General features: G+C 48.9%; 1 protein-coding gene across 2 annotated transcripts in view; it reads right to left on the bottom strand.

Moving 5' to 3' along the window:
• Positions 1-19,990, bottom strand: part of SLC24A3 (solute carrier family 24 member 3) — a 117,797-nt gene that overhangs the window by 24,813 nt on the left and 72,994 nt on the right. The window contains exons 7-11 of one of the 2 annotated variants that reach the window (XM_032104415.1): positions 10,608-10,682; positions 6,269-6,294; positions 4,181-4,234; positions 2,690-2,835; positions 7-167 (exon numbers count right to left, since the gene is read on the bottom strand). In XM_032104415.1, the coding sequence (XP_031960306.1) occupies positions 7-167; positions 2,690-2,835; positions 4,181-4,234; positions 6,269-6,294; positions 10,608-10,682 (462 nt within the window). The remainder of the gene's footprint in view (positions 1-6; positions 168-2,689; positions 2,836-4,180; positions 4,235-6,268; positions 6,295-10,607; positions 10,683-19,990) is intronic. The other variant, XM_032104416.1, reaches the window with a different exon arrangement.

Below are 19,990 nucleotides of genomic sequence, written 5' to 3'. Positions count from 1 at the left end.
ACACACCTCATTGATTAACATGCGGCTGGCCATGGAGAGACGTGTTTTGGGAGGGAAATGGCTGGTTATCATGATCCGGAGCCCAGCCTCAGAAAATGAAAGCTGGTGTGGGTAGGCAGAGAGCAGCTCATCAACCATGATCACTGAGGCTTTACGGTGGAAATTTCCTGCAGCCAAGGAACAAAAACAAATTGAGGTCTTCCTCAAGCAATCTCTCCCTCTGCTCTACATGGCTCTCAGAAGAATAAACCCATGGATTCCAGAAGTTCTTTGTAAGAACCATTCCTTCAGCTACACCATTCAAAGTAAGGCTCATCTGTCCTTAATTTCCGCCCTCCACACACCTTATATGCCTGTTCTTAAACAGTCAGCATGGTATCACCACTCACGCTCCTTACAGAGAACTACATCTGCTCTGCACAGTTTATCACAGCTAGGCAGACCACTGCTTCAACAATAGCTATCCCACCAAGGCAGTTACTTCCAGTTGTAACCTGCACTTCCATGAGGATATTGTCCTCATCCACCACTAACTGTGTTCCTGCAAGGTATCAACACGAACGAGAAGAAGGCTCCTGCACCCCGGACTTGCAGCTCATGGCCAGGAACTGCCACCAAACCCAGCAGCAAGCGCACGTGCCAGAGCAATCCACAGCGCAGGAGCAAAGGGACAGGGAGACACAGGCAGGTCCCGGAATCGTGCTCCTCCTGGGGCACAGCGCCGATGCCCACTGCCTCTGGGATTCGTCCTTCCTGCACCTGGATGACATCTTGGGCTGTGAATCCTGTTCTAGGACTAGGACTTGGCAGCAGGGAAACCTGAGGCCTTACCCAACACACTTCTGCACTGGTTTATTAAAACCAGTGTTTAACACTGGCAAATGTTTTGTGGCATTACTGTTTTTGACCATCACTGTTAGTCTTACAGGAGACTATCTCCTTGGCCTTCATGTCACTAATTTTTTTTCCTACCAAGGCTTCCATGCATTGGGGTAGATAAGTGAGCTCCTCCGTATTAAAAAAAACCAAACAACAAAAACCAACTGGCTTTTCCTTGTGAGTTTTTCCACACTGGCACTTGTTGAATGGCACCTCGAAGAACTGCCCCAAATACAGAAACCTTTCTGTTTCAGACTTTTTGGTCCTCTGTTAAAAAAAGGCTTCAGAAAAGGCCTCAGAAGACAAACAGTGTCTGAAACCCCCAGGCACCCCATTGCAACAGGTGCTGCTGGTGGCCCTGTGCCCCTGGCTGGGACACAAAGCTGCACCACTTGCCTTTCCGGGCCTCCCGTGGCCCAGGGCCAAGGAAATACAGGAACAATCTGCAAGAAGATGAAGCAATCCTTTCGTCTTCCTTTCTCAGTCAGTGTGAGTAACCACAAGTGTCCAAATCAAAAAGTTACCAGCAGAGTATGCAAAAACACATTGTGGGGACATTTAAACCAAATCCCACAATCAGAACTAACCCTGAGGCCAGTGGGTAAAGCTGGATGTGCAAGGCCTGAGTTTGTGCTCACTGAGTTTTCCCAGTCTAGCTTTCCTGGCACAGAACTGCCAGCACAGTTCTGCTGTGGAGAGCTCCAGGCAACAGAGAGCTGTCCCCACAAAAGCAGCTTCCCCAGATCAGAGTGCACAGCACTGCTAACAGCTTTCCCTCTGAAACAGGCCTGTAACTGAGAGCTGGCAGACTCCAGGCGTTTGCTATCAGCAAATAAACCCTGCTATGTTTAACTGCTTACTGTACACACACTATGCCTCTCGAGCACCGTTTGCAGGAAAAGAGACCTATTTTTGGTTGGGTGGGTGGGTTTTTTGGATAGACTAGCAAAACAGAAGAGGCAGCCCATCTGTAGTCAGAGACCAGGACTGATTTCAACAAGATGGAGCTTCTTCTCAGGCTAAGTCAGTGCCTCAGGGGAAAGGGAGGAGTTATTCCTGAGGACAGGTACGTATACATCCCAAGCACATACTGCACATGCTTGTTGACTGTTTTAAAGACAAAAAAAATCCGCTGCAAATACAGTTTAGCACATCCTTGCAAACGCAGACACTGAACTACTGCTGCTGAGCTACAGGACGGGGGAATTTTTTTTAAGCTGAAGAAACACAACCATTTTTATACATGATCATACTAAAGTCAAACTGGAACAGATTTCAGCCGAAGTGAAATACTCTTAAAGGCCACTTACGTGGAAAAGTTGGGCATGGTAAAGACAGCACGTGCAGAAAGAGCACAGTTCCCAGACCCACACAGAGTCCCCACCCTCCCTTCACTGGGGGTAAAGTGTACACTGGTCTAAGTAGGGCCTTTTTTCTTGCTCAGTTGATGTCCCTTTGGAGTGGAGTTAAGTTTAACTGGAGAAGATGTAACTTCAGTTCAGAGTAACAGTGCCCACAGCAGGACTTAAAATCGCTGTTACAGGCTAGACAGCCAACCCCTGGGCTTGAAGGAGTCCTTACAGCCAAGCACTTGTCCAGCAGCAGGAATCAGCCACAAGAGGCCTCAGCCACCTCCAGTGGCACAGGGTGTGGTGGCCGGGATCACCACACTGTGCCCCTCATCTGGGAGGGGGGGTTCCAAAAGGGCCACCCTGCCCGCTCCTATTTCGTGGCTTACAAGACAGCAGCAGTTCCCACGTGTGAGCAGGGACAAAACACCCAGAATGATGCAAGCGAGAGGGTGACTTACTGGAACAGTTACCTTTCTTTAGTAACACCACTGTGGCATCGCAGTTGCTGTTGTCATCCATTTCCGTGTTACTTGCTAAACCGTTCACCATATTTGCAGAGTTTTTTGTCTTCCTCTCAAAGCAGTGATGTATGGTTGAGTTGTACCTGCACAAATGAAACAAACTCAGGATGTACCTTTACTTCTTGACAGTCTCCCTTTCCTAGACTTGTATCCTACGCAATACAGCTAAGGGAGGGAAGAAAACTCCTCTGGTTTTAAGGAGCATCCCAGAGCTCCAGCTAAATTGTGCACCATGCAATCTCTCTGTACCCAGAAGGCTATGAAAGATAGAAGCCATAGATCTTGAATGACATACAGGCTTCTGTGTTAGGTGTGATGAATATTCTGTGTCATGAGGGATCTTCGCTTGTCACCATCCAAGTATATTTTTTTATCACATAATCACACTTGAGTATCAGCATTATTTTACCGGGAGGACTCACCACAGAAACACAACATCCTATGCTAAATTGATTTCATCTTTGGCGGGGGGGGAAAGGCACATATTACAACTGTCTTGCTGGTCAGTTAATTGTTGCAAGGGTGAAGCTACCCTCCACGTCAAAATTTCTAATTATTAGATGAATTCTGACTTGTGTTCCCTTCACCCAGCCTGAGTGTTTCACTGTTCTCACTGAGAATTGCTCTCACAATATTTACTCTATTCATCATTTCAAAACAAATCTCTAGCCTTACTTGTGGAGACAAGACCACTGGTGTGCTTGGCAGCCGGTAGGTTTTGTTGAATGTTCCAGTTTACATCTGGGTTTCCTTTCCACTGGCTTTTGAAAACAAGACAGGAGGAGGGGAACCAAACAACAGAACAGACTACTTTTACTAGCAAGAACTTGTGTGAAAGAAGTCACACAGGCCAGATGCTCAGAAAATCGCTGCTGACTGTGCTGAAGTTTTATCACAGATCTCCAGGCAAGCAAGAACTGCTGCAGAGCTTTGCATCCGTAAAAAGCAGGCTGGAACGTCGCTCCTGCTTGTTTCCAAGTAAGGATGCTAAAGTGAAGTCAAAAGAGACTGTTTTGGTGGGACTTGAGGATGGATCCCGATTTGCTGCATTAGCCATGGTCAGTTCACACAGGGCGAGAGCCATAAAGCACAGATTCACAGGACAGTTTAGGTTGGAAAAAACCTCCACAACCTTCAAGTCCAATGTTAATTCAGCACTGCCAAGCCTACCACTAAGCCATGTCCCTAAGCACCATATTTACACATCTTTTGGGAATCACCTTCAGGGACAGTGATTCCACCACTGGCCCGGGCAGCCTGTTCCTGCGCCTGACAACCCTGCTGGTGAAGAAAGTTTTCCTAACAGTCAAGCTAAACCACCCCTTCCAGAACTGGAGGCTGTTTCTTCTTCTTGTTGGGAGGGCTGGGTGAGGCAAGGGGAACAGGGAGCCTTAGGATTTAAATAAGCTGAGGGCACATTTGACTTACTTCATTATAAAGATGTAGATGACATACATCAGCACTAAGACTAAGGACTCCCACCTGGAAACAAGAGCAACACATAAACGCATCAGAGCAGGGCACGGCATAAGCTGCCCCTGTTCAGCCACTCCCCCGTCTGCCATGCCACAAGTGTGCAGAAAGGCTTAACCCTCCTGGGCTGCCTTAACATTCCTCTATAAAAAAGGGATGCATAAAGAAGTGGCTCGCACATCCATGCATGATGCCTCCCTTGTTTTCTTGACTTCTGTGATTTTACTTGGCTAAATTGACCTGCCAGCTAAGAACAAGTGACAAAACCCAGGAGTTCAGTGAGCAAATCGCACACCCAAGTGATGCCTTAGGTTTTAACTTCTATATTTTTCAAATCACTGTATTGCTTAGTGTGTAAATCTGAAGTTTCTTGTAGCCTGTTAATTTCTGCTCTCTCCTGCTAGTTAGACATAACAAAGCCTCTCCGAGCCTGCTCTCCAAGACACCCAGACCATCCTGGCCCAAAAAGTATAAACCAAAGAGCTTCTAAGGGGGTGTAAGCTGAGGGGAATTACATCATTAAACTGAAGCTTTAATTGGAGAAGTAACCCTGCTATGCAAATGCACCAAACCTATAAAAGTGTGGAAAAGCTCGTGACCCACAGTCCACCTTGGGGTCCATCTTGGCAGTAGCCTCTGGCTCCCCAGGGGTACCTTTGAAGGCCTTTCAAATAAATACCTGCCTTTATTCCCTTACTCCTGTCTAGTCTCTGTGTCTAGGAGGCCTCTCAAGGCATCACAAGGACCACCAACACTTCTGTGAGGACAATAACCACGGGATGTGGCCAAGTGAGGGGAGCAGCCACCCTGCTCTGCCTGCAGGGACGTAAAGCAGGGTGCTGGGCTTTGTAAAGCCGATCATGCTCAGACAACCTGGGCAAGGGGCAGCTGCTCTGTCGCTACTGCTGCTGCACGAGCACTGAGAATGCAGCAGGCAGCACTTCAAACTGCTGATTAGATACTGATAGGTTTTTTCCCTCTGCTGCTTCTGTGTCAAACTAATGAAATAGTAAAATTTGTATGAAAACAAATTATAATGCGACTTTCAGAGTTTGTTTCTAGGTAATCTTTTTCATTCACCGAAGTGCTGTGTTCTGCATAGTTAGTTCCCTATGGCAAACTGCTAGTCCTTGTGGAAATCATCCATTATCAAACTACTATATGCTAAAACTCATGGAACATTTTCTCCACAAGCATTTTGAGATACTGCACTAACTATATCAATGTCTCAATCCCTGCTTCGGAAGATTCAACACTCAGCTTCTGCATTGTGGTTTGTTTTTTTTTTTTTTTCTTTAAAGAGCACAGTTAAATACAACTGGCCCTCGGGTGAATTTCGGTAAAAAAAACCACACAAAAAAACATCAGCAAAGAAAGCCCGGCCACTGCAAGAGTGGGTGTTTGAAACCTGCCTCTGAAATGGGCAAGAGCCAGTGAGGGAAAACACCAGCCTAAGCAGCCTGACGCTCCCTAGTGCCTGCAATCCAAATGACACCGGCTGAGAGTGACACCAAAGCCAATGCCTCACCTCCACTGCCACCTCCAGCTCTGTCACCTCGTGCTGGAAACAAAACCATGAGACCAAAGCAACTGAAAAGTGTCTGAAGCCCTCCTAGACCACCATACCTACTGCACTGCACTTAAGCACATTATTAGGGATATTTTTATTTTTCTTTTATTTCTTTAAACTGGCCATTCACTAAACTATGAAAAATCCAAATATACACTTATTTATGACTGCTTGGGCGTCCCCTTCTGGCACACACAAAGCTCTGCTGAGCACACTGCCATCCCCAAGCTGCTGCAGGGCATGCAGAGGGCACTGACTGCTGCTGTACCAGGAACAGTATGAGCGACACTCTCCTGGGCTTTCCTCTCTAGCTCAAAAAATTAGTTATTCTGGCCTGTCTTGTGCTGATGTTTCTCACACAGCAGCAAACAGCTTCCCTGCGGAACTTTTAGCTTTCTCCTTCTCTCCTCATAAACACTAATTATGGCAGCTTTTGTGGTATAACTGGAAAAAACGAAAAGGGATTCACTTACCAGGAAACTCTTTCATCATAAATAAACTGTGGAGAAAAGATTTAAAAATAGCATGTTATACACAAAACCACACTTGAAAACAGCTCATCACCTGAGGCAGGGGACAGAGTAAAGCAAGCCAGGGCTCATGGCAATGGCATTAAGCTTGGGTGCATTTTGGCACTGGCCTCCTGCCCAGCCTTTGAACTTCTCAACCCTTAGTTTCTCTCACCTAGCCAAAGCAAGCAGGTACTCCTTCCCAAATGCCGCTGGATCCTTGTGTTAGCCAGAGTTACTGCAGGAGTTAGAGGGAAAGCAGCCATGAGCCAGAGATGGGGCTGCATCCCTGTGACCCACTCGGCTGTCTCACCGGACATGGCCTCCTCCCCGCCGGCTCCCGGCCGGACGCCGAGTGACCCGCCAGCGGATCCACAGCAAGCTCCGCAGCTGCTGCCGTGTCCTGCTGGGCCCAGGGCGTTGTTCCCATCAGCTCAGGGTAACCACCACCCCAGCTGACTGTAGCTACTGTGACAGTCCCTCTGGCACACCTGCTGATGGATGGGCAGTGTGGCTTTCCCAGCTGTGCCACGAAGCCTCCTCGGGCAAGGAATGCGCCTCCTCCCTGAGGGAAGCACCAGCGCCCTGGCGAGGGGCGTGAGGGAACAACCAGCACCATGGCGAGGGGTGTGAAGGAACAACCAGCACCTAGGTGAGGGGTGTCAAGGGAGAACCCAGAGCAATGGTGAGGGCTGCGAAGGAAGCAGCAGCACCACGGCGAGGGGTGAGGGAAGGGCGCGCACAGGCAGAGGCCGAAGAGCTGCACTAGCAGTGGCTGAAGGCTCGCAGTGGCTGAAGGCCTGCGCTGGCAGGTGGCCGCTGTGTGCCGTGACCAGGCCCTCCCCCTTGCCGTGCTCCGCCAGCCCTGCCGCTCCCTGCAGCCCCGGTTCTCCTCCCACGGCAGCGGGATGGCTGCGAAGGGGACCCGCGGTGCCGGTGCCTCCGCGGAAGGCTGGAGCTGGAGTCGCACACAGCCCTCGTGGCCTCGGCGACGGGCCGCGGTCCATTTGGCCCTTCCAAAGCACCAGCAGGGAAATGCCGTGCCCGCACCAGGGATTACAGATCCACCACTGCGCTCCAAGCAAACAGGGGGGAAAAGGAACGAGGCCCTGAAAGCAGAGTGAACACTTCCCCGTGGCCATACAGCCGTAAATAGCAACTCCCGTGTGACAGCCGGCAGGAGGCAAGAGTTACACTGGTTACTGGAAGAAAACATGACCACGAAACATTGCAAATTACAGTTCCCAGTCACTGTGATCCAACCTGACAAGGCCTGTTTTAGGTTACAATGTTTTGGTGTGATGGGACCTGAAAGCGTGTACACTGACTTTTGTAACTAAAAATAGCACCCATCTCCATTTTGACACTAATGACTCTGACCATGTCCCTTCAAGTTAAGATACACAGGCATCTTTTTCCTTTTAAGAGAATAAGGAGTTAAGTCTTCCCAAGCTCTACAAGAAGACAAGGCAGCATTGTAACATTATAAAGTTAAAAAAAAAAAAAAAATCATAGGGCTGAATCAAGATGAATTAAGAACGGTAAATGCGGTTTATCCACTTCTAACCTCTGTGGTTTAGAATTCACTCTCTCTCATCAAATAGCCTGGAGCAGCAAACAGGTGAATCTATACTGCCCTATTTCTTACAACAGCACTGCACTACCTTTTCTAGTACAAATGGAGACAAAGTCACATTAATTCACCCAGCACAGTATCAAGCTTTTAAAGGTTGCTGTAGCTCAGCATTGGAAGGAATATATTTATTTTCCCTCAGGTTTATGTGTTTATGATTAGTAAGGATACCGGTGGAGTGCAACTTTTAACACAGCACCAGTGGCTGCTGTTTAAAATGCCATGAGAACAAACTTCTACAAACAATGTAATTCTTCAAGACTGATGACTCTACTCCAGCTGCAGAGAAGTCTCAATGCCCTCATATGGAAAATTATCCCTGCATACAAAGCACTGAAGTGTCTTCTAAAAGGAGCACACAAATCTTATGAAGGGGAAACCACAGGCAGGTTACACTGTGCTCTGCATGGAGCCTGTGGCTCATCTCCCAGCTGAGCCATGGGGGACTGGAGAGTCGGAATTTGAGCAACAGTGTCCTTCCACCTCAGCTGGATTCTGTCTTAAAAGGACAGGAAAAATTAGAGACACTGGGAAGCCAGGGATTCCTGGGTGAGTGAAGGGAAGGAGAAACTTCTTAAACTGAAGTAGTGTTTGACAGGAGAAATTCTCATGTGCTATCAACAGGGGAGCAATATTGCATACAAAAGGGTCAGTGCATCAGCTAGAGGGAAGCTAAACCTTTAACCACTTAAAATGTTTTCCCTTCCTCCCATCTTTCTCTGTTTTTCCCTAACAGGTGTTTAAGTCATTTGCAATGACTGTTATGGAGTAACATCGAAAGACATTGGGATGCGCTCCACCTCACCCAACCCAAATTATCCAGGTAGGGCTGTAACATGGGAATAGGAGCTCTGGCAATGCCTTCAAGCCCCCTCTAATGCCTGGATTTGCACCATCCTGCTCCCCTGGCTGCCTGGAGGGCCTTGAACTCCACCACTGATAAGATGAGCAGAAGAGTGGGCATACAGCTGGAGAGAAGCTAACTCAAAGCTTAGGGAAAAAATAACTGCATCCTGGTATTATGGGGTACACTCCCAAAAGAAAAGGCCTCCTGCACTTCTGTAATGATGAAGAACAGCTTAAACAGAAATAAAGTGTAGGAGAAAAGTCTAAGGGGTAACAGAGATGTCTGTTCTGCAAGCCATACGACTTTCTCATGACATAGAAGACGTAGACAGGAATTTCAGGGGTGTGCTGGACACAAACCAGTAGAGAATTCTTCTCCACATCCTGATGTCCTGATGCGGCCGACTACCACAGGGATGAAGCAGCCATGAAAAAAACCCGCCTTGCTTAAAGAATTTAAAACTGATGACAGAGTTTCAACTCTCAAGAGCTTCAACCAGATTTTCAACTTGTCTGCCTCCATGCAATAAATGAAATGCCCAATCCAAGCACCAGGAGGCTAGGTGCCAGGCAGATGCCCACATCTGTGCTTCCTGTGGAATGAACTAAGAGAATGCCTGCTGGATGTCCTTAAGCTTGTGCAATGGGATTCACTACAATTAGTATGTGCGGCTCTGTTTGTTGTTTAGCAACACTTTTTGGTCTGAGATTACTGTCAAGCTGTCAAAGAAAAAATAAAAGCTTCTTTGTTTTGCAGCTCATTGCTAATAATTATGTAGAAAAGTTACTTTTCACCAGGCACAAAATGGCTGGCCTTGCAATATGGGGAATAAAGGTACAAACAGGTTGAGAAGGATCCTCTGTTTAGGATGAGGCAGATAAAGGCCTCTGCACCTACAGAGCATGTCTGGAGACAGAGGCCATGTGCAGGAGGAAACAAACCAAAACCCACTGTTGAAACACACTAATCACAGTAACCCAGACGGCAGAGATGCAAGTGACCCTCTTCTGACTCTAAAGTCCTCTTCTTGCTGACATATGGAAGTTAACCTCACAAGATCATTCTACCTTTCTTAGGGAATCTAGGATACTAGGCTGGGCTGGGGCGGGGGGGGGAAAAAAGCAACTGTTACCTGGAAATTCAATTTTTACATTTCCTGGCGTTGTTCGGCATTGGTTGCAAAGGTAATGCTAAACTGATAGCAGTGTCTTTAGCTAAAACTTGTGCACACATTTTTTCACTGAATAGCCCAATTCTGAGAGATTTGGAGCGTTTTCTTGATGAACCTGATGAACACTGGGATAGTCCCAGCACTAAGAACTGCTGAAAGTGTAGTCTTTGAGGACTTTCTGTTAGCACGCACTGCCCCTATTACGTGTGGAAAAACTAACCTTAGTGTTTTGCAGGAGCTGTTCAAGACCTCTCTCCTCTGGGCACAAGTGCTGCCTCCTTAGAGGTTAGTTACATGTTTTTTAGGAAATCATGAAGGTCACTGCCAGGAGAGCACCCCGATCCATGCATCCACTGCAGGGCTGCCCAGGGGCTCAGGACTTGGGTTCAGCTCTGCACTCCGTGTCTGCACCGGGCCACCACACCCCACCCCAGCTATCCCTCTGGGCTCTCCGGACACTCCTCCATCTCCTGCCCTCGGGCCAAGCTTCCCAGCAGAAGCAGGGAGACCACAAGCAGTTTTCCACAAGCAGAAATCCCCGTGAGTGTTGGAGGTGGGATCTTAGCTACAAGATTGTGATTCCATGGCAGGTTCCCTTTACAGGTGGCAGTAGACATGGGCTCCCGCAGATGAGGAACCTTCAAAAACTTACCACGATGAGTGCAACAACAGACAGTGTGTAGTAGATTGAATCTCTCAAGAGACTCCACGACGACAGTGCAACAACCTGGGAAAAGAGGCAGAGAGAGGATGTCAGCTAGGCTCTCGCCAGAACGCCAGCGTTGTGCCCAGGTTCAGCCTGTCGCTCTGTGGGAGCTGTCCCCACACGTGCTGGGACTCGAGGAGGAGGCCCAAGACAGGAAACACCTTCTGCAGCTGCCAGGGGAACGAACAGCTGCTGGGGAGACAGGAATGGCCACATCCAAAGTACCAGTGGACTCAGCTGTCCCCCACATCGGGCTGTGTGTCCCCAAGGAGTCTATGAGGGCTGCTGCTTTACAGGAAGGGGCTCAGGCTTTACCAGCACGACCACACTGATGAGTGTTACTGCAGCTCTGTGTGCATCTATGCAGCTTCTGGGACAAACACTCAAGTCAACACTCCAGCAAAGTGTTACGAACAAAAACCAGGAATTTTTTTTTATACGGAGAATAAAAAAGGGATTACTGTGCAGTTCATGTCACCCGACACCTTCCAAAGCCACAGAAATGAGGAAGAATTCTCACTGCAGGCTGCATGAGCCTGCAATTCAGATCTTAGAAGAAAAAATACCAGTGAACGTGTTAATTCATGAACAGTATTCAAAAGGGCAGATTAAAAGCAGTCATGTGGTGGTAACATCTTCAGTATGATTCTATTTTCTGCAGCTCTAGGAAGTTCCCTCAGTATTTGCCATTTCTGGAATGCATTTCAAACACTCTGGGTCACATCCTTCAAAAGTGTAAAGCTGATGGAGGAAGATGGGAGATGGTTCATTTACACTGATTTGGATCTGAACATACACATGAGTATTCTGACCATACCCTCCAGTCATGCTTGTGCATGAATTTGGTCACATGAACAGTAACTTCATTTTCAGTTCTATTTCAGTGTTAGCAAAAATAATTTCCCAAATTTCTCTTCGTATTAACTCTTACTATATTGGAATTTTCCAAAACTGCGAGCAAAACAAATGCTGTAAAAAGATACTGACCATTATACTTAAAAAACCCCTCCAGTCTCTTAGCAGTATGGCTTTTTTTAAAATGGGTGTAATTTATGCCCAGTGCAAAGTCTCTTTATGCAACCATTTACGTGTTAGAAACTCCTACCTGAAATAAAAAAGCAGGCCTTTAAAGCCCTTGGGTCAAACCAGAGCTACACCAACTGACAGTACATTTCTAGGCACACAGAGATAGACAAATGGAGATGCTTTCTGAGGGAAATTTCCAAATGTAGAAACATGGAGCTGGGTTCATAATTCTATCCAGAGACCCTCAATTAAATCTCACATCTTATGAGAATGAAGTGTGCCCCTTCATTCTGACTGAGCAAATTCTGAAAGAGAGTTTACAGAACAATTAGACATTATTCCACTCAGCTTTCAGGATGCTGCACAAGGCCCTCTGCACTTTCCTCAGCACAGATGCTGGGGATCTTACAGCTGTAAACTTCAGCTCTGGACACAGAAGTCACATTTCTGAAGCAAACGACAGCCCCCACAGGAACAGGCTCTGTCTCATAACCTCTGTCCCTGGGCTAAGGGGTGCCACCATGCAGCACAGCGCAGCGCAGCTGTGAAAGCAAGGTGCCCGCAGCTGCAAGGCGTCAAGGTAGTCTTCCTCCCGTTCTTTGATATTGTACAATGATCTTGAAGGTGCAGGATAATGTTTTCCCAAGGAATTTTCCTCAGACACCTGAATGAGCACATTATGATCCAGATGCTTAAATGCAGCTCTGTAGCAGGGGCGTGCTGCACAGAACTGACAGACCAAGATCCTGTGGGAATCACAGGGACTCTTGTGCTGATCCCAGATCGGATTGAAGGGAACATGCTCGTGCCTGGCAGGCTGCTCACATTTCACAGACATCTGAGTGGGTCTCCCTGATGCAGTAACTGTGGGGCAATTCAATTTCAGATGTCTTTAGGGCCCAAGTCACCCAGCTGAAGTTTCTGAACCATTTGGTCCATGTGATATAGGGAAGCCGTGCACGTAAGGCAACCGTGCACCGAGGGTGAAAGGAGCTTGTGAGCACCAAGGGCAATGGCAGCGCTCAGCCTGCTGGTCAGAACTGTGTCCTGAGGTAGAACTACCGAGGTCCTGAAGGCCTTGTGCCTTGCAGCCACCAAGGACTCCACATAAATCTTAAAACACCGGAAACCACTTAAACTACAGATCAGCAACACGAAAAAGAAATCAGGGAAGCAATCATCTTGGGTCAAAACATGACCAAAGTCGAGTTTTAAATCAGCAATACTGTCATACTGTAAGCCAGCAGCGAGTGGTCCTGTGGGAGCTGAGCGTAAGGAGGCAGCTGTAGAACCACTGACCTGTCAGTCAGGTGACGTTTCTGCCGTTTGAAGTGAGTGCCTGAAATCCAAACCCCAGACAAGCGCCCCTTGGCTGTCCCTTGACCACTCAGTGGGGACTGAACCTCGTTTCCCTGAGCTGAAAGGAAGAGGTCTGAAGTCAAGGCTTGAATGAGAGCATCCCCGGATGGGTCCACACAAGACACACACAGAGCCTGCTCCCCTGCATGCCACAGCATCATTCTCCTAGGGGTAAACTCACCCGTCATAGATACCTGGTTTGTCATCAGTAAACCTTCACCCTGCAAACTCCTACATGTAACATTGACTACTCAGAATGCCTCCTTCCCTTTCTGAAAGGCTGGTGAGCAGAAAAATCAAGATTCTTCTCAGTTCTAGCTTGATTTCTGAGCTTTGCGACTCCTGAAGCTGTGGCCCCATGCAGCACACACAATCACCTCCATCTAGTACATGTGGAGATCAGCTACCAAAGGGAAAATCCCCCAAGATCAGACACTGGCATCTGCTGGCTGCAGCACTGAAGTTGACCACCCATGGGGCAATATGCCCCATGCCTCGTCCTAGGACTTCGCCATTTATCCTCTGTAAAACTGACCCTTCTCTCTTCTGCTCTTCCAAATTGTTTCTCTGCTCCTAGCAGCGTAGAAGCTCTTCTCCTGCCCAGGAGATGTCCATCACCAGAGGCCATCCAGCTGGCTGTCTTTTATGGCCTGCTGTGCCCCATGGTGGCAATGGGCCCGAGATGAAGCACATCTGGCAGAACAGGGCTGCTGCTCCCTTGGCAAGGATGTCTGTGCTCCTGCTGCAGGAGTCCAGAGGTGTGTGCACTCCTGAGTATTCTGGCTGCTAAACTTCCGGGGTAAGCATGTAATCACATCCATGTTCTTCAGGGATCTTCTTCACTCTGAATTGTTTCGGGCGTTTTCCTCATCTCATGGCCTGTTCTTTGCTTGACATTCTCGAGCTGTGATCAGCTACTAACACTGCTAGGAAATGCTAGGCTTTGGAAGCAATCTCCCTAATCTTGTTTTTCTGTTACCCTCTGGCACAGAAGGTCTAGATTTTTAGGTATTAAGAGCTAATAACCTAATTTGCTAATGTGGAGAGGCAGGAATGCTTGGATGAGGGTGTCAAAAGATTAAAGACAATCCCTGTGGCGATTAGCCTAAAGAGCCCATGGAGGTCAACAGAGATGTGCCAGCAGTGAATCCACCACCATCAAAAGGCATCCAGAAGCCGAGAATCCAGGTCAGACCTCATCCTGTCCCTCTTTGATGTGGACTGCACAGAAGTGATTAGGGAAGCTCTCACACCACCCTAGCAGACGCTGGGATCTGGCTTTCGAGCACTCGTCTGTGCTGCCTGACAAAGCTGCTGCTCACCGCCATCCCTTGCAAGGCCCTGGCCCATGAGAGCTGGCCAGCAGCGCACTGTGCCAGCCCCCTGGATCAGCTGCAGCCAGGTGTGCGGTGGAACCTCCTCACACGCTGCTCCTGGCTTGCAGGAGCTGCCCTCGGAGCCCAGGAGGGGCCCTTTGAAGCCTGCTGGGGTCCCCTCCAGAAGGGGCTGTGCTCCTGACACTACTGTTCAGCAAACCCTCAACGCAATTTCAAATCAGCCCCGTGATAACATAGCAGGATCTCATGCCAAAGCAAGAGAAACAACCAACTGTTGGCCACTGTTACAGGAAGCAGTGAACTCAGGTGGAGGTCTGGGATAGATTTTCTGGGAATCAAGCTGGCCATAGCTTGCAGTTAATCCACGTCTTATGCATTTAGAATGACACAAAAATAAAAAGTGCTCTACCTCAGGTATCAGCTCTCATCTCTGAAGAGGATGGGAAGACAAAAGCCAGCAGTGATCTGAAGAATCACAGAACTGTTTAGGTAGGAAAAGCCCTCAAAGCTCACCGAGCCCAACTGTTCCCCCAGCAACGCCAGCAAGGCAACTGCCAGCCCATGTCCCCGAGTGCCACGTCTGCTCAGAGATGGGCCACAGCAGGGCCCATCAGCTGAAGGATCTGAGCCACGCTGAAGAGGGCGAGGACAGGAGGAGCCCCAGGACACGCACGTGTTGTGCCACTCACCCACCCAGACGCAGCCCCTGCACAGCTCCCAGGCGCTGTGGGGACACCGCTCAGTGCTGTGTGGGTCCCGCTCCCTCACCTCCCCAAACGTAACACCAGGAGAAGCACAGTCAGGACTTGTTTAAAGACTGCCTGCTGGGCTCACACTGCCTTACGATCCCTGAAAAGCCAAACATCCCTGACTGCCTTTGGAGAACCTGTCAGGGCCTGATATTTCAGGACAGCCCTGAGAGAGACCAGTCTCTCAGGGCTTCTGTTTCCCTTGACGGGGCACAAGCTCTGCCTTTAAACTTTGCAGCTGATTATTTTAAGAACTCCATGCTCAGCTCAGGTAATTCCAAGGACCCGGCCACCTGCCTGCTCACTCTCATTGCTCATGGTATCAGTGAAGCATCACAGATTAATGTGAGAGTGTGACAGTGCCTTACTTGTATTGATCTTTACATTAAATTAGGCGCAGATCCATCTGTGGCTGTCAGCAAGAAGCCATTGCAGAGCCTCTGCACCTTTCCTGGGAGACACACGCAGGACTTTGTGTGGTTTGGAGGGTGGTGGGTTCCTGCTGGCACTTTGACACATCCGTAATTCAGACAGAGAATCAGCCAAGCAGGTCCAACAGGATCTCAGAGGCACCATCTCCCAGCACAGTAGGAATCCTGGTCCCACCCCCCCTCTTGGCACACTGAACCGTTCTGCCACAGCAGATATTTTAGACGGATTCCCACACAGAAAGCCACTGCTGCCTGTGCAGAGCCCCAGGAAAGCCAGCAGGCAGCCAGCATCGGCCAGAGGCCCCCGTGCTGGGACTGACAGCACAGCAGGATGTCCTGGACCAAGCGACACTCCCTCTATACCCCATGGTCATGTCTGAATATCCCAGGACACTATGAGTATCCAGCTCAGTCTCCAGACCATAATCTTGGCCAAAGACGCCAGGGTCCCACGATGCAGCATTAGGGCTTGCTTGAGGCTTTGACCAATACTGACCACCACTCCCAGCTTCAGCAAAGCACCAAATACGAGCAAGGGTCAGGCTAAAGAACAATCTGGGACTTAAAATACCCATCTCTCTCAGACAGTTAAAGCAGCCGCGATCTAAGGGAGCTGCTGTGATGAAAGCCTCCTTCCAATTACCAGCCCCCTAATTTTACCTCTGGCTTGCCATTCCCTGCAAAGCTCAGTTGTCACTCTGGCTCCCAGTCCGTACGCTGAGCACCAGCTCCATCTATTCTCATTACTTCCCCAAGAATGTCTGCTTTTTTAAGCCTCTCTTGATATTTTCATCACTGCTGCAGCAATCTGTCTCTGTGACATTCTCAGAATGGAAACAGTGGACACTCTCCAAACCTCAGGACAAAGCCAAAAATATTTCCCTGCTCAACTGGTAGTCATAATCATCCATGAGTTATTTGGACCAGCGTGTCTCTTTAGCTCAGATTCCCACAGAGCTGAAGCAGCAGGACCCCAAGGCCTCTGCTGGACCACAGGATCCACAGCAGAATTCAAGGACAGCTGTAGACAGGAAGGCGTGCACAGAGTAAACATCTCCCAGTCTCTCCAGACTGGCCAGTCCTTGTCGGAAGTGAAAAACAGATTTTGTGATTTCCCTTGCTTTTACACTATAAACGATCTGAGAAAAAGATCCTACAAATGTCACATCCACAGTATTGATCTGTGTGTAAGTTTTGACAGAGAAAACTTAACCTCAAATGGTGATGGTGTTTTGTGGCAATTAGGAAGTGGCCTTGGTTTGATGCTGTTAGGAATCCATTTGCAACTCTTCTGATTGCCTTGGGCAGCATGCATCTCTGAATTAAGGGTGCCTCTCTATCCTGAAACTCCATCCACACCTCTCTGCCCCGGCTGCAGTCTCAGCACCTTACAGACCGCCTGATGTTCCACAGGACAGCGAGAACGGCACTGCCAGCATCCTCCCTCTGCTTTCCCTGTACCTGGGCTTTCACACAGCACGGCCACGCCAGCAGCTCTAGGTACGTACCCAAGGACCACAGCCTTGGCTTCTGGCACTGCTTCAGTCTGACTTATTAGTCTGTCCCATGTCTGCCACACAGCCCGTCAGTGAAAGATGAGGCCAGCACCAAACCCCAATGTGCCTTGGGCTGTGAGAGCAGTGAACAGTCCCAGCAGCTGGCATTAAGTTCTCCTTAAACTGCTTCCCAAGAGTTTTACATGTTTTCCACCGATGGTCACAGACCAACGAAGAAAAAAGCAACAGCATTCCAACTCTTCCCTTTTAAAACTCCTCCACAGTTGAGGAGAAGAAAATAAAAGAGCTCATGAATGCAATCATAAAACTGAAAGTCGGTAACGACTGCAGTCTGAGTTGCGAGTAAAATTGAAGCTTAAAAGATTAAGAGGCATGCAAGCTCGCTGAATGGCAGAAGTGGGGTAAAAAAGATTACAGAAGTCCCAGTTGCTTCATTAGAAAACGTTCTACCAGGTTATTAAACTCCGTTTAGCATCCTCGTCAATATGCCTAACACTATTTCTCAGGCCTGTTTTCCACAGATTAACCCACAGCAGCTGATAACTCCGAGAGGTGCCTCGACTGGCACAAGTGTTCTGTGACCTGGACAGAGGAGAGCCTGCTGAATTTAGTTTACTTTCTGAGGTAAAAGAATCCCACCGGAACAGAAGGAGGCAGGTCAGACAGCCAGCCCTTTTCTGCTCCAGTATATTGAGGAACAATGCCTCACCACCAACCTGAACCCTTGACAGAACAAGTAACTGGAAGAACATCTGTGGCACAACCCAGCACTCCTGGTCCCCTGCTCCACCCAGAGAAGCCTGTCTATGTCTGGGGAAAGGTAAAATAGAGAAACTTGGACTCAGCTGACAAACACAGCAGTCAAATACTAATTAACAAGTCAAGCCACGCACATTCAAAATTATGGGATAATGCCAGAGTGACTTGCAACTCATGGTTATACTGCTCCCACTTAGGCACTTCTCACCCTCCATCCTCCTCTGCAACGCTGCAAAAGGCTGGGGGTCAGTGCTGGGAGAGGACAGAGTGGTACAGGATGGTGAGTAGAGAGCAGCAGAGCTGCAAAAACAAGACGAATCCGGATGGGGGAATGTCCAAAACTGAACAAACTCTGCTTGTGCTGGCTTGAATGAGAGCTGAATTAAGCAAGGACTGCTTCCGAGAATGCCGCGTCCTTGCCGCCAAGGACGGTGAGAGGGCAGGGGAAGGAGGGGAGAGCTTGTGAAGCACAAACATGAGCGTGAGAGAAGACAGGACAGAGTGACCAAGGCCTGGAGGGGACCCCAGGCTAAGGTCAAGCTCCCCATACCCAGCTGGCTTGCAAGTATGGAAAAAGCCCGACACAATCCGTCATAGCGCAGACAGCAGCCTCCTCGCTGCTATCCAGCCCGTGTCCCCGTGAATGCTGCTGGACTGCTGTCTGAAGGGCTGCATCTGTTGCTGTTTCCTTCTCCCTCAGTGTTCTCTTACCTCCTCGTTCCCCCCTTGCCAGAAGGAAGCAAAGCAGACACAGCAGCTAAAAAACATTTGGGTTGTGTGCCTTAGCAGCTGCCTACCTGCAGGGAGACGTGCTGGTGTCCCAGGTGTGTGGACAGAGGAGGAAACAGCTGCAGACACATCCAACCTGCACTGCACAGGCAGGTGGGGGAACGAGGACAGCTCCTAACGTATTTCCATATACAGAAACCATCTACAGCTTAAAAATTGCATCTACTGCCTGGATGTGTGTGCTATGCAGAATATTTCAACAGGCTGCAAGAAGGAAGCAGGAAGAGCTTCTGAGGCTCACGGCCACGGGCACAGGGCCTGCATTCACCATCCGCAGGGACAGCTTGAGCTCCCTGTCCAAACATGCCTTGGTCAGACACCTCAACACATACCAGACATGAAGAAGTTCTGCTTCTGCAGAGGCCCAGTTTAAGGTATATTTGAAAGCTCTGATTTTCAGAGTGTGGATGCTGGTTTAGAAAATCCAGCCTTTACTGGAGGGTTCTCATTTGGCCATCAAACACACGGGCAGCCTGCATCCACTGTCACCTTTTGAATCCCTCCAGCCCAAAATCTCTAGAGGAGACGAAAACAGCGGAAAATATGATTTCCCTGGCTGCAGAGCAGACTCCTGTACCTCAAGAGGTGCCTCCCTGGCATGGGTAACATTAGCCAGGAGAGGTCCAGCCAAGGAGACATAGAGCGGAGGAGTGGGGAGAGGAGAAAGGATCAAGACCACTGGAAGAAAGCTGGATGCTCAAAAGACAGCTATGGGTGAATACATGACCCAGGGGAAGAATCTGCTGAAATCTTTTCTACCCAGCCTCAAAAGATGGAGGGGGAGTGACTAGAAGGAACACCACCCCACTGGCAAAAGCAACCACTAAATGTTAGGAGATGCAGTTAAGTCACTTGCTTGGTTCTGGACAAGAACAGCCCTAGGGATGAGGGCAGGGCTCAGGACGGAAGCATTCTGTGCGGCGCCCTGTGGAAGGTGTACCACGAGTGGGAGTGAGGAGAAGAGGGGCTCATATGGCTAAAGGGGCTGGATGCTCCTGAGGAGAGCTGGGCTGTGTGGAGACTGACATGGCCACTCAAACCAAGGCCAGTGCAGCAAGGAAACCCCTGTGGAGCAACGGGAGCAGCACCTGGAGCCAGGACCTGCGAGCATGCCACAGAATGCTATGCACCAGGGGAAAGAGCAGACCTGTGCCAGCTCTAATTGGCCCCTAAAACGACAAGTTATTCTTTTTTATTTAATCTCTCTGTGCTTTGTTTCCCCATCTTTAAAACATCGCTTCGTCTCACAGAGCTTTGGGGAAATTTAATTAACTGCTCATCAACTGCTCAGCTACAATAGCGATGGGATCGGCAGAAACTCAAGAGGAAACTAATAACTCTGCCTCTGGAACAGGGCTTGAA

Source organism: Corvus moneduloides, chromosome 3 (genome assembly GCF_009650955.1).
Source record: "Corvus moneduloides isolate bCorMon1 chromosome 3, bCorMon1.pri, whole genome shotgun sequence".
Lineage (NCBI taxonomy): Eukaryota > Metazoa > Chordata > Aves > Passeriformes > Corvidae > Corvus > Corvus moneduloides.
This window is presented reverse-complemented; position numbering and strand designations above follow the sequence as displayed.